Raw genomic sequence first — 15,592 nt, 5'->3', positions numbered from 1 at the left:
TAGAGAACTAGTTAACTACCTTGCTTACCAGTGTAGAGTTAGTTTTTAACTGAATTGACAGTTTTTAACTATCAGTAAATCAGCTTAAATCATCCGATGTAATTCAATGTATGTTATGTGTATGTTGTTGTCCACAGTAACTGAGTTAGCTATCATGCTAACTGCTAAGTTAGCTTATTGGCTGAGTGACTGCAGTGTCAGTGTGGGCTTGTTCTAAAGGGGAGACTGATTTGAGTGTCATCTTACCGGTTGGAATAGACGTGCCGTGGATCTTGTCGGCCCATCCGGCAAAATATCGCAGCGTCTTAATCGTTCCCTGAAGATCCACAAAGAAGGAGGAGAGGAAGGGTTTCCCGGTGTCTAGCGACTCCAGGGTCTGAGGGGAGGAATCAGAGATGAGGAAAGGAAGCGAGGGAGTGCAGGGTGTGATGAAAAATCACACACGGGGATAAAATCTGACTCCCCATGTGCAGCATTTAAGACCTATCCAAGCAAGATTGCACACTTTGCACACACTTTATACACACTCCTCAGAGGAAACCACGATACTTGTATAGCCGGCCTTTCAGAGCCGGCTTTGTTAACGCTGTGTCAGGGAGCCATGATTTCTTATCAGAGAGGGATTAGTATGATATAAAGCGCAATCGCGGACGCAACATTTCTCCACCGGAGTGATTCACTCTGACACTTGCTCACATTTGGGGAGAGAAAGAAAATTCTCATCGGTTTAGTCCATGTAAGGCAAAGGCACGGCTACAGCTCGAGAGAGATTTACTCAAAATGGCGGCGGCCTTCTCGGGGGAGCTCTGAGACAAAGAAATCTACACCAGTTTAAGTGATTCTAGATCTTTCTCAGAGCTGGAAGCCAAAGCAGACGTCTCCCATGAAAAACAAGGCACGGCTAAGAGAGTCGGCCGTGGCACAATGCCCCTCTTTTAAGATTTCACTTTGAGTTCGAGGTTGTATGATCGTTAGCACCCAAAGGTCACCCGTCCCACCCCGGCCGGTGCCGCAGACGAGGGGTTTCGGACGTTTGCGGGACAAATCAAAGTTGTTTCGGGAAAACAACAAAGCTCTGAAGCTTTTGCCACGACCAGACAGGCTCTCATTAGACACTTGTGCATTGTTGTGAGTGTCTTTGTCTGCTTCAGACCCTTTGGTCTGTTAAATCTGTCCACCGCTGACTGTCTCTGTGAAGAGTGAGAGGAATTCCATATAGGCTTCCATGATTTCTGCTCTTAAAGCATTTAGGTGAGGTCTATGAAACGAATGGCTACAGATAGGTGGTCCCTATTTACAGTATCTCAATAGTAAATTAATTAATCCTTACTTCATATGAAACCCTAGCTAAACAGTTTGTTCAGAATTTTGCAATGGTGCTCAACTGAGTCACAATGGATTTAATTCATGGCAGATTCCTGGCAGCATGTTCATATTTCCATTTTTTACTTCTGCTCCTTGAATCATTATTTTTACTTGTTATTTATTATCTGAGCATGAGGGGGAAACCAAACTCAAATGTAGTTTATTTTTATATTATTTATTTTTTTATTGTGTTGTACATAAATGAACTAGTTTTAAACATAAAATTAGAACTGTTTCTGTCCAGACTGGCTGTAGAAACCTTTGACTGGGATTCCCACTATCTTGTTTTCAATCAATTGAGTCAAATCTCCATATGAGGCCAAAGGGTCAATGCTTAAAAGTTCTGTATCATGGTGCAGAGAAGCAGAAATGTAATGTCTCTATATGAGAACACCAAGAGCATCTCAAGAGGATAAACCATGTTGACCAGTTATAGCCTCATCAGTGGAAAAGAGCCCCTGGTTTCTGCTAGTTTAAACCATGCAGTCAGTAGAGAGGTGTCTGTAAGAAGCTGTAAGAATTTTTTCTTATTAAATGTTTTTGATCTAAAGATACTAGGTTTATTACACGATCGATGATGACAATAATGTTGCTGATGAATCTGTGTGAACAAGTGGCTTCCAATAGACACTTACAGCAAGGTAGAGCCGATCCCGCTCCACCAGGTCGGCCAGTTTAGAGAGCAGCCTCCCTCTGTCAGAGGAGTCCATCCTCCTCCACTCTGAACTCAGAGAGAAAGCAGAGCGAGCGGCCTTTACTGCCTTATCCACATCCGCCTGAGAGAGAGAGAGAGAGAAAGAGAGAGAGAGAGAGAGAAAAAGAGAAAGAGAGAGAGAGAGAGTAAGGTTTTAGCGCTGCAGTATAACGTTCTCCTGTAAACAGGTGTTTGTGCACCTCTGGGACAAATGAAATCCAGCCTTTCCGGAAGAGACTCAACAGCTCTAGCAGCCTCACTGCAGCCTTCATCTGCTCTAGTATTACTTACAATATATTATGATTGCTTTATGAGCAGATTATTAGCTGCCTTAACACTGAAATGATTAGTATGATCAATAAACGAGAGATTTTAATTGATTTGTAGATTTTGCCATCTTTTGAATCGCATTCAATGGACAGTAAAGACAGCAACGACATGTACGTAAAAAAAACTGTAGCTCTGGTGCATTGGTAATTAGAGTTTTGGATCATCGATTCTGAGAAGGTTGTAGGTTCAATTCCTACAACTGAACCCATTATCTCACATTATCTCACACTCACCTTATCTGCCTCCTGGACATCGCAGATTTTCTCGCCTGTAGCCGGGTTGTAGGTGGAGAAGGTCTTCCCGCTCAGAGAGTCGTGCCATTCGTTATTAATGAAAATCTGCAGAGACGAGAGAAAGAAGAGCTCAGGTTCCGATTCATAGACGTGGGTCTGAAGCTTCACAGACACACAGATTACTCTATAGAGCTCTCAGGCTCTAAACACACACAAATCACCTGCTCACACACCAGTGATCTGACCTGACTGAAGACCCAAAAATATGATCTGACTGATGATATATCTGGAGGCCAGTCCATACACACCTTCAGTTCAAGAGCTGCACATGCATTTAAAACATCACTCTAACTGACAGTAACAGTGTGTATCAGTGATGTATCAGCTCATCTGCTGGTCTCGATGACCATCTCACACTGCTCAACTACTCTCATAATGTTTTTTTTTTTTCAACTGCCCTATCTCTAAAATTATTTCTACAGGTTTTTCACACTTTCCCACACCTCAAACATGTCAAATCAGCTCATATATTCTAATATAGATTAATCAGTGCAATGCAGTTGCAATTTTTATGCAAACTTATATTTGAGCTCAATTTTTAATAGCAGTTGAATCAGTGCAATTGAATCGTCACATTAAAGATGATTCATTAATGCAAGAAGTTGCATAGTCACACTCAGTTCACCACCTGTGAACTGATTCATTGATTAATGTATGGAAAAAATCAGCTCATGCTTGAATCAGTGCATTTGAATCAGTGCATTTGAATCAGAGCAGTTGAATTAACGCAGTTGAATCAGTGCGGTTGAATCAGTGCATTTGAATCAGTGCAGTTGAATCAGAGCAGGTGAATTAATGCTGTTGAATCAGAGCAGTTGAATCAGTGCAGTAGAATCAGAGCAGTTGAATTAATGCAGTTGAATCAGTGCGGTTGAATCAGTGCAGTTGAATCAGTGCATTTGAATCAGTGCAGTTGAATCAGAGCAATTAAAGCAGTACACTTGAATCAGTACAGATATTTATTCAAAATAATAGCTAACTAGCTTATACGTTTTATAATAATTGAATCAGTGCAGTTGAATACCTTTATGCAGATTGATTTATTTATAAACAAATTAAATTCAGTGCAGTTTAATCAGTATAGTTTCAGACCAGTTCAGTGATGCTGAAAATGAATCTCTGTTTTTTTTATATCCTTATCTCGGACTGTTTGATGGCTAAGCGAGCCGAGAATGTGTGTGTGAGTGTGTGTGTGTGTGTGTGTGTGTGTGTAAGAGAGGAGGAATCTGTGGGAATGTGCAGTGTGTTACAGAGCCGTAGTGGATCTGTCTCTGGGGAGTGATCCAGCCACCAGACAAAGAGCAGCAGGAGAGCAGAGAGGAGATAAATCCATATCACACACACGCACACACACACACACACCTCCACACACACACTCTTTAAACACGTACACCTATATGCACACCCACTCATGCCTGAACCAGGGAGTTGCCACACACACACACACACATACAAACATACATACATACAAACAAAATTGCAAAGCCAAATTTCACATAAGTGCGCACACACACACACACACTCACACATACATTGAAAGTTGCAAAGACAAATCTTTCATAAGTAAACACACACCTTTAAGCCATACATACATGCCCACACACACACATGCTGCCCTCAAACACACATATAGAGCACATCCATGTACACAGACACTCAAGTCCTCCACACACACACACACACTGAGGTTTCACAACATCACTGCTCGTTTACGAGATAATAAAACACGTGTGGCTCTGTGCTGGCTCTGCGCCGCGTTAAGGGAAGCGGCCCGTTAAACAGCCGCCTCACTCACAGCCTGCATTTCTCAGGCTCGATAAAAGACTGAGGGAAAACACGGCTCAGCGCAGCAGCCTGCAGATCTGCACTGTCCTGCTGAACACCCACATCTTCTCAAATCCCCTCTCCCAGCTCCTCCCAGATCACTTTACATGTGCTGAGAACCTACACACCATACACAACACCACACTGTGTGTTATATTCCTATTATCCTACTTCATTTATTAACAAACAGCTGTTTAACTCAAATCATTCTTCAGAAAGAAGGGAAAAGTCTCTGCAGAGCTATTATTGCCTAGTATTAAGCTTTTTAAAGCTTTTTTTATCCAAAACTTAAAAATAAAGGTCTTAAAAAACAGACACTTTAAAGGTACTGTATCACAATGTAAATCAATAATCCTTATTTATAATTGACTAAAACAGTATCTCAATTTTACACAAGTGTACTGTAGTGAAATAAGGGGAATTGTGTTACAATCTTACTCAATTAAAAGAGCAGAGACATTATTATAGTGAAAGTATGGCTAATCTATCACAGTCTAACTCAACTATACTATAGTGGAAATCTGGGTATTGTATTAAAATCTAATTCAATTAAAATAGTAGAAACTTTACTATGATTAAACTATATGTACTGTATTTCAAACTAACTCAATTAAAGGAATCGTACTATACAGAATTAAAGCCATTCTATCATAATCTAACTTAAGTCTAATATTGTGTGGGTACTGTTTTAAAATTAAACTTAATTAAAACACTTTTAGTACAGAAAAATACTCAAAAGTACTATTTTTATAGTTCATATCTTTATAATTTGTACTATACTCTGAAATGTCAGCAGGTTTTTTATTAACATGAGTGAAAATCAGTAAAATGTCAGCAGACAGGTTGGGTAATCTTATGGTATTTGTTTCTCAGCCTCACTGTGAGAAACATGAGGTTTATCTGCTACATTTAAGGCTTCACTTGCCAAGATCGGCTGTTTTTGCAGTGCAGGTGTGATAGCAAAGCCGAAGCAATGCCAAATATTTAATCCGAGCCCGTGGTGTGTGTAAACGGATGACGCCGTTGCTCCGCCGGCCAATGGGCATGTTTGGGTCTCGCGAGCTGTGATTGGCTGGAAATTGTTTTGAGGCTCTGGCCGGCGCTCTGACGGATGAGGTGTTATTAAAACACGCTCTGGCTCCGACTCGCAAACATATACATTTCCTCACGCTCTGCCTTCAGTCAGGCCGGAGGAATATCTTCATTTCAAACAAAAGCCCGAGGCCTGCTCACAGCGTCCCGCGGCCCCGGGGCCCCCGCCGTGTTTACCGACGTAAACGCTCTGCGGCTTAAGTACAATTTAATTGGCTGTAAACTGTAAGCGCTGTTTACGTTAGAGTGGGTATAAAGTGATAGTTCATTTGGGAGAGGTTCAAGGTTTTAGGCCTTCAGGGGTCAACTCCCTTTCTCTTCTCCTTCTCCTCTGTTTCTCCCGCTCTCTCTCCTCCCTTCCTTCCTCCCCCTCTCCAGGGTTGGCCCGTGTTCAGGGCAGGAAGGCTGGGCAGGAGCGTCTGGCTGCTGGAGGTGTTCAGTATCAGTCTGTACCACTCGGCACTCTCCACTTCAATTCATCTGCATTACACTCCCCCTGAACTGACAGCACACAGATACCACCATCTCTCTCTCTCTCTCTCTCTCTCTCTCTCTTCATCAGTATCTCTCTCTCCTGTGCTGCCTGTAAATCTGCTGGGCTCAGCTGTATGTGTGAGAGAGACAGCATGTCCCAGGTTAGCCCCTCCTGCTGTCTCAGTACACACTTCACAACCTCACAGCAACATACAAAACTTTATACACAAAGACTATATACAAGATGTTATACAAAGTAAAAACTGATTGGCCTGTTTTTGTTGGTCACTGTAGATGGTGGACTACATACTCTCATCATACTGAATTGAACTAAAGAGGAGAAAATAAAGAGAGGGAAAGAGAAGGAAAGAGAGAGAGAGAGAGAGAATACAAAGAAAAGAGAAACAGATACAGTGAACGAGGAAGATATAGAGATGGGAAAATGAGAAAAGAGTGACAGACAGACAGATAGACTGTACTGAGCATATTAAATGTATAGTCTGTATATACTGCAGACTGTATAGACAGCATCGAGTGTACAAACTGTATGGACTGTAAACTGTTGAGAAGGTATAAACTGCATAGAGTGTACAGTCTATATGGACTGTATAGACTGTGTGGACTGTATAGACGTACAGCTTTAAGGAAAAAAAAAGAGATCACTTAAAAATGATGAGTTTCTTTGATTTTACCAAATTGAAAACCTCTGGAATATAATCAAGAGGAAGATGGATGATCACAAGCCATCAAACCACCAAACTGAACTGCTTGATTTTTTTCACCAGGAGTAAAGCAGCATAAAGTTATCCAAAAGCAGTGTGTAAGACTGGTGGAGGAGAACATGCCAAGATGTATGAAAAGAGAAACAAATACAGTGAATGAGGAAGATATAGAGATAGGAAAATGAGAAAAGAGTGACAGACAGACAGATAGATAGTGGGTAAAGGAGAGAAAGGGAGATGAGAGGGAGAAATTGCTGTCTGTTGTCTGTTGCTGTGGTTTGAAAATATTACTGTACATTTGTCACATTAATGAAGCAACTGTATCTCTCTCTCTCTCCCTCTCTCTCCCTCTCTCTCTCCCTCGTTCTCTCTCTCTCTCTCTCTTGTCTCTGGGGTACAGGGGTATATTTAATTCTGCTCTCATTAAGAGCACTTCATTAAAGTGTCAGTGGTCTTGTTCTCCGTTAGGGAACAGAAAGAGCAGGGAATTAGTTTCTAAATTTATTGGGGTCGCTCCAGTGGGACGTCCTGGATCAGACTGGGAGGCATCGACAGGCCAGAAGAACGGCACCACCGAAAACCAGTGAGCGCCGGCCGCCACCTAAATCACAGGCAGAAAAGCCAGGATCATCACGGGCCCATTTGGCCCAGGCTTCCCTGAGCGCAGGGGGCGCTAACACTTTTGTCCTGTCCTATTGAGAGGGTTGATGAAGGGCGACACGGCGGGGCAGTAAATCAGCTCTCGAGGTGTGGCTAAATTGCAGTTTTGTGGGGGCTGTGTGGGTGTGGGTGGGGGAACGGGGGTGTTACAGGGGTTAGAGCACATAGCTGCAGAATTTCAGATCCATCAAGGCTTTACTTTTGTTTAGCAGCTTTTATTCTAGAGGCTCACACACTAATTACACACTACTCAAACACACTACTCGCACACACACTTTTCACACATACACATCTCTCAGATTGAATACTGCTAGTTGTAACAAAACCTGTAAATGAAAAATGTAATATGTGCATATATTTCTGCACTATTGTGTACGTATTGTTGCATACATTTATTTTTGTACATTACTATGCATGTATAGACTGTATGGACCATGTAGACTGACTACACTATACAGACTGTGTATAGCATACTTTATTTACTGTAAAGACTGTGTAGACATAGACTGGATAGACTGTACTGAGAATATTGACTGTATAGTCTGTTTAAACTGCAGACTGTATAGACAGCATAGAGTGTATAAACTGTATGGACTGTAAACTGTCGAGAAGGTATAAACTGCATAGAGTGTATAGTCTATATGGACTGTATAGACTGTATGGATTGTATAGACCTACAGCTTTGGGGAAAAAAAGAGACTACTTAAAATGATGAGTTTCTTTGATTTTAGCAAATTGAAAACCTCTGGAATATAATCAAGAGGAAGATGGATGATCACAAGCCATCAAACCACCAAACTGAACTGCTTGAATTTTTGCACCAGGAGTAAAGCAGCATAAAACCAGGGTTATTCAACCAAATGTTGATTTCTGAACTCTTAAAACTTTATGAATATAAACTTGTTTTTTTTGTTGTTGCATTATTTAATGTCTAAAAGCTCTCCATCTTTTTTTGTTGTTTTAGCCATTTTCATTTTCTGCAAATAAATGCTCTGAATTTGGAATTTGGGAGAAATGTTGTCCGTAGTTTATAGAATAAAACAGAGAATCTGATTCAGAAACTAAAGTGGTCTCTCAATTTTTTCCAGAGCTGTATATATATATTGTATATGGATTGTATGAACAGTTTAGACTGTAAAGATTGTGTATAGTTATAGACTGGGGACTGAATAGTACATTCCAACTCTACAGCTCTAAAATCTATAAACTTTTTTAGTAGAAGTGAGAAAAATGAATTTTTCCATTAAAACTTGTCTTTTGAAGAAGCATCCTGATGGGAAGCTGGACAGAGTCGGGGTGTGTTACGCTGCAGCTGCGAGCATTTAGAAAGCGTTGAGATCTTCTGCTGAGTTCTTCAGGCTGACACTTGGTGTTTGTGGGTCTAATAAGGTGATGAGATGTATCCTATTATAAACAGATTTTCTGCAGTGTCTCAGTGCAGCACGCCATGAGCGCAGCACTCTGCCTCTGCTGAACTCCGCTGAGATTCTCATCAAGGCGCATTACTTCACACGGGAAAAGCAGGGTTATCGCCCGCGATTGCAGGGGCCCGAGCTGCGGCCCCATGGGAGCGGTGCGGAGCGGCGCTGGTGGAAGGAGGGAAGTGAGAACGAGGCGAGAGGAACGACTCCAGCGACTCTCTGGGGGCTCTGAGCAGCAGCGGGGGGTGCAGTCTGGTCCAGCCAGAGGATACCAGAGCCCGCGCCGCGGCCGGCCGGCCAGCGCAACATCTGTTTGGCCCCCAGCGCCTTCTCATAGTTCTCACAGATGAGGCATATTTAATAGCACTCGTTGCCGAAATACATAAAAAACTGAAATATATAATACAGCGTATGCGTGTTTATACGCAACAGGCCAAGATTCCAGCGGCAGCCGGATCCTAGCAGGGCACCTGCAGCTCCACACTGGAAGAGTCTGCACAGGAAGTTTCATATCCTTTCCTTTCCTTCTGCTGCGACACTGGACCTGATCCAAAACTCAATCATTATCACAGCTAAAGAGACGCAACCAGAAATTAATACACTGACTTTCCCAAATCTTGTTTGTTTTTTTCCATTTGTGGTTTATTTGTCAAGTTAGGAAACACCAGGCCTACAGGGAGCCCCTGATATCAGATCCTACATTATAAACTGGCAACCATTACTGGTTTAAAGCTCAACTGGTATCAATATAGACAGTTGATTAATTAGTGCATAATAGTGCATTTATTTATTGGCAGCAGAATTTATATTGACCCCAAAAAATCTCTGATCAAATGGAACATATATGTATTACTGTAATGTAATAACAGGGGGAAATGATTGATTTTGAAACTGTTTTCCAGAGAAACATAACTTAGTAGTTTTAAAGCAAACGATCTAGCATATTGAATGATAATTAAAATAGGTAAGAATTCTATTGCTAATCAAAGAGATGGATTTTAATCAATGAGATCAGTGAAGTAGTGCACTGGGTCAGAGTAAAATTTTAGTTTTCATATTTGTTCCTGAGAGAATCATGTCTAGATTTTTACGAGGTCAAATATGTGGCGAATAGGATTAAGCTAAATTATGAGATTTTGTACTACACAGAAGAACCAGTTTATGTTATTATGACATCAGAATGAGCAGTTCAGCTTCTGAGTTGTCTGAACCAAATGGTTTCCAACTGAATTGCGATAATAATTCAGCTGTTAATAATTCAGAGAGCTCATTCAGCATGTCACTGTTACATCAGCCAATCACCAGCTCTCACCTGTCTCTATAAGACCTACACTGCGTGCAGATACATAGATTTTTGCCCACCTTCCTCTTCACAACCTACTGTTTGGTTTCTCTAAAAGCCCAGGGGATGAGCTCTGCCCCACTGTACACACACCAATGATGGGTCCTTCTGCCAAAGACTTAAAGTACCAGTCAACAGTTTGGTCACACATCTCTTATTCAATGTGTTTCTTTCTTTTAATGATTTTTTGGCCATTGTAAATTTAATATTGAAGACTATTTTAAAGCTATTCAGGAACACATGTGGAATTATTCTGCAAACAGAGAGTGTCAAAAAAAACAGAACATATTTTATAATTTAGATTCTTTTAAGCAGCACATTTATCTTTGAGGACAGATCTGCACACTCTTGGTGAGAGTCTTCTGGAATAGTTTTCTCAGCGTCTCAGAGTTTCTGGAGGTGCTGAACAATAGTTGCTGCTTTTCCTTCACACTTCCTTCCCAATTAAATCACCTCAAATCACCTAAATCTCAGTTCATCAGGTTTAGATCAGGGGATTCATGTGGAGGACAAACACTGTTTTTACTGTTTACTACATAATCCCAAATGTCTCCCTTAACTGTTTTCATGTCTTTAATATAAATGTAGAACATAAGTTAAATAAAGAAAAACAGTGAATGATAAGGCACATGTTTGTCTCCAGTGAATCAACACAGATGAGATTTTGTAATAAATGACATTGTTTCCTAAAGAATCGTAACTTAAAGTTCTAAAGCTCTGAGGCCAGAAATCTACACTGCTCTATGTGCTGTTGTGCAATAAGTGTCTGCAGTGAAATGGTGGGGGCCGGATGAAGCACATATGGGCGAGACAAATGAAAAGATCACGCTTCGCTTCATCTTCACCCTCACCGCTCAGATTAATATCACTCACACACGCAGTCCTGCGGTTCTGTGTGGACGGATTAGCTTGTTTCACTAAATCTCCAGAGTTTAGGATTCCTTCTTTATAGAAGAATTATGGGAGTAGGAGGGGGGCTAATGTAAGAGAGCCGGATGATGACAAATAGATCTTTCCAGAACATGTTTATCCACAGAGAGAGCGGGAAACACAGGACAGGCCAAAGACAATAAAAGCGAGAGGTAAGAGAAGAGAGAGGGATTCTGGGAGAAAGGCGAGAGAGAGAGAAGATGAGAGAGGTGGAGAGATGGATGGAGAGAGTCCTCACTGCGCTGCTTGTAATAAATCACCTCCTCTTGGTGTACCCTCTAGCGTGGGCGCTGTTTGATGTGGATCTCGGGGAGCGATGGCGCGTTTTGAAGTGAAAAACTCCAGAAGTGGGGGTCAGGCTCTCGCCGGCCGGGGCCGCTGACCCTCACAGTCAGACGCCGCCATATATTACACCCTGCTGGACAGCACCCAAAGCAGGGGTGCCCCGAACGCCCCCAGCTGCACTAGCTCACCCTCAACCTGACGGATTGATGGAGCCTCCCTCATTCACACAAGCTGTCCCCCAGATTAGCTTACAGAGCCTCCGCCACAGCACACGCCCGGCTGCACACTCATACACTCCGGCTGCGTCCCAATCATGTACTACCCTGCAGAAAACTCAATGGCAAAAACTAGAAAAAATACACAAAATTAAAAGTTTAGGTTAATAGAGTGTTTAGGGGGGCACCAGCTAGCATTAGCCATCATGTAAAACTGACCAGATAAGAATGTAGAGTCAAATTCTACTAAAACTCTTCAGAATTTCACAGCCAATCACAATTGGTGTTGTTGCTCAATGCTTTAATAATTTTAATAGATATGAGGTCTGAAGGTCTGAGGTCTAAGGAGGGCGGGGCAGAGCATCATGTAAAAAGTTATTTTACTTTGGTACCGGCCCATTTTTGCTAAATTAGGTGTCATAGCTCAGACCTAGTAATTACTCTCATAATTCTTTCTCACATTTTTAAGAAAGCCATGTCAGTTATATCAAATATCATTAGATTCCTTACAAAGCATATTTTTTTATTTACCAAAAAGTGGCCTATTTTAGCTAAATCCATCCGATATTAAACAACAAAAATCTGCCAGTGGGATAAGCATTTTTTCTTAGTAAGATTTCCCACAATTTCAAAATCTTTAAATTAAGACTTGAATCAAGTAAAAATCCCTAATTTTATATCCTAAATTTGGACACAATAATCCAATTATTCTGGTTCAAATTGTTTAAAATAAGATTAAAATTCTAGACTAATTAAGGTTTATGTTTCCAAAATAAACAAAATAATCTTACACTTAATGATGCACTGCAAAATACCCATAAGCAAAAACTAGACAAAGAGATATACTTATATTAACCAAAAATAAGCCAGCAGCGAAAAATACATTTTCTCAGTAGGATTTCTTACAATAAGTAATCAAAAAGTGAGTGAAGTAAGACTTAAATCAAGCAAAATCACAGATTTTTTTTTCTTAAATTTGGACACAATAATTTAAATAACTTGACTGGTGACTTTTTTGTGCTTATTTTGATACCTTTTATTTTTCTCCCTTTCTTCCTTTATATATAATGAAAAAAAAAATACCTTTTATATACTACAATAAAAAGTGACATTTAATCGCAAATCGCAAAACAAAAAATATGAATCGCAATTAACTGCTGCGTTGCTGTCTGCAATTTTTTTTAAATATTGTCCCAGGCCTAAATAACTAGTATCCAGCATAACTGGGTATTTAAGTATACTTAGTTTTACCCTTTTCTTTATACTACATACTCAAATACTAGTTGGTAATAGTAATATGTACATAATTGTGACACACCCTTACCCTTACTGACACACACACACACACACACACCCTGAGATTCGAACAATACACAACACAGTGATTAACCCTTAGCAGTCTGGACTCTTTCTTTTAAATGGAAGTCAATATAAAAAGAGTTTATTGTGAATGAGTGCACTATATATCCAAATATTTCTGACAATATAATAAGACTCTCTATAGCAAAACATAAACATGAACCTATTGCCACCATGCGTAATGTCAGGTGTGGGTTAGAGGGGTATAAACCCCCGGTGCTGTGTTCTCTGGAATGATGGAAATCCATCCAATACTTTTGGGATGAGGTGGGGTGGTGATCATCCAACATCCTGACTTCACTAACTCTCTTAATGATGAATGCAATCAAATCCTTATAGCAATGCTCCAGAAAAATCTACATTTTCTGACATTTTCTGGCACCCCCACTCCCAGAAAAATATATTTTTTACAATTATTCTTTTTTAATAGTGTGTATTTACAGACACTGTATACTGGTAATTGGTCACAATTAACTATATTTATTTTAAATGGATAAGTCTCAACTAATTATTAATTTTTAATTAAAATGTTGTGAATAATAATTAATTAAAACATTAGTTTTTAGAAAATATTAATAATATCATAACTAGTGTAAAGTAATAGTTGATAGAGGAATTCTGTTGTAAGTACTGTTAATTCATGTTTACCCTTCTTGTAAAATGTTAGAATTTAATTTATGTTCTGAATATGGATGTAGTCGTTTCTACACTGTAAATGATCTGGGGTTTCTGCAGTTGGTCTGCAGGTTTAGGTTCAGTAACAGTATGTGCTGAAAGAATGAGGTCAGCTGACTCTACCTGAATATTCTGAATATAGACCAGGTTATTCCATCAATGGAGTTTTTCTTCCCTGATGAACACGGCCATATTCCAAGATAACAATATCAGGATTCATGGGGCTGTAATTGTGAAAGAGTTCAGGATTCAGGGAGCATGAGATCATCATTTTACACATGGATTGAGAGAGTTCACCACAGAGTCCAGATCTTAACCTCATTGAGAATCTTTGGGATGTGCTGGAGAAGCACACTTTGTGCAGCGTTCAGACTCTACCATCATCAATACAAGACATTGTATGGTGTGTGTGTGTGAGTGTGTGTGTGTCTGTGTTTCTCACTCATAGTGAACTAGTGAAGAGTCTGAAGATTTACTGTGTGTAGATCTGCTTCACTAACAGGATGGAGTTAGTAGATCATCATCATGGTGGGTGGTGAAATTAGAGCGAGGGGATTCCTCCCAGTCTCTCTCCCATAGAAAAAGTCCCAGAGCCTCAATCAATTACCCCCAAACACCCAAACCAACACACACACCCCACCTAAGGCCTCGCTCCTGCCCTCACTGCTCTCCGAGATCAGCACACAGAGAAAACATCAATAACTCCCCATCAGTCCAGCCTAATTTACTGCTTCCTCTGCACTGATCCGGCCCAGTGGGAGGGGGCTCAGATACAGACCACCTTCAGCAGAACTGACCCGCCGGCCCGGCTCTGGAGAGGTCAATGAGCGAGAGGTAGACAACTGTGTCAGTCTTAATACTATTATTATTACAATTAAATGAATTCAATGATATAATTGTATAACTACATTAAATCATACACCTGTCTGGTCAAAAAACAGGTGGCCAGCTGAATTTAACTACAGGTAAGAAATAGGTAAGCGCATCCCATTGGATAATTACTGCATGGGTGATTATTTTTTATGCGGCAACAAGTTATTTAATGCTAACTGATGCAGTGAGTAGCTTCTCATTTGTTAAACAACTATGTGGAAACTACTAAACTTCTAAAATCAGGTTAAGAACTGCCCAACGCATTATTAAAAAGTGGACAGTAGAGAAACATCATCTTCCAGAAAACTTGATTATTATAATGATCGTCGATCACCTAAGCCTTTAATGAAATCAAATGGTAGAAAAACAACACTAGAACCCAGGAATATGTTTAATAGTGAAAGTAGGAGCATTTCCACACACACAGTAATTAGGGAAAATACCAAGGTTTGTCCCAATATCTTTTAGACTAGACATAAGCTGGTCTATTAGCCACCACCTCCTATACCACAGAAACTGCATAACAACGTCATGGCAACACCAGGAATACCACCGCAACAACAAAAAAGCAACCACATACCAACCACCTGAGATACCAGAGCAACCACTAAAATAAGCTAAAATAAACACTTCCTTTTACCCTAGTGACCTCATAGCAATCGCAGACGCATATGTGTTTCTTCAAGAATGTATTTTAACAGTTTTAACAGTTAACTACCAGTAAACAATTTTATCACCTAGGAATTGCGCTCCTTAACAGTAGGCAACGGCTGCCGAGCAACACTGATAAAGATAAAGATAAAGAGTTTCAGTAAACTATTGAACTATAAACACAAAATGCAATTTTGCAGCAACTTCATCACCATTACCGCTCAATTCCCCACCCCCAAAACATCATAACACATGTTCGTATTTTACTCTACCCGTTTAAGATCTAGCTGCAGACAGACTGAGGACTTTGACCAGGCCGCTGTGTTTCTTTTCATTGAGAAGTTAAGCATTTACACCAACACCAGCCTGCAGGACTTTGACTTGTGA

At 40.5% G+C, this 15,592-nt stretch overlaps 1 protein-coding gene across 1 annotated transcript in view; it reads right to left on the bottom strand.

Moving 5' to 3' along the window:
* aldh1a2 (aldehyde dehydrogenase 1 family, member A2) overlaps positions 1-15,592 on the bottom strand; it is a 77,227-nt gene that overhangs the window by 53,701 nt on the left and 7,934 nt on the right. The window contains exons 2-4 of the mRNA XM_022664122.2: positions 2,623-2,727; positions 2,001-2,141; positions 247-376 (exon numbers count right to left, since the gene is read on the bottom strand). Coding sequence (XP_022519843.1) covers positions 247-376; positions 2,001-2,141; positions 2,623-2,727 — 376 coding nt within the window. The remainder of the gene's footprint in view (positions 1-246; positions 377-2,000; positions 2,142-2,622; positions 2,728-15,592) is intronic.

This window comes from Astyanax mexicanus, chromosome 23 (genome assembly GCF_023375975.1).
Source record: "Astyanax mexicanus isolate ESR-SI-001 chromosome 23, AstMex3_surface, whole genome shotgun sequence".
NCBI classification, from domain to species: Eukaryota; Metazoa; Chordata; class Actinopteri; order Characiformes; family Acestrorhamphidae; genus Astyanax; species Astyanax mexicanus.
Note: the sequence above shows the minus strand (reverse complement) of the source record. Positions and strands in the feature narration are given on the sequence as shown.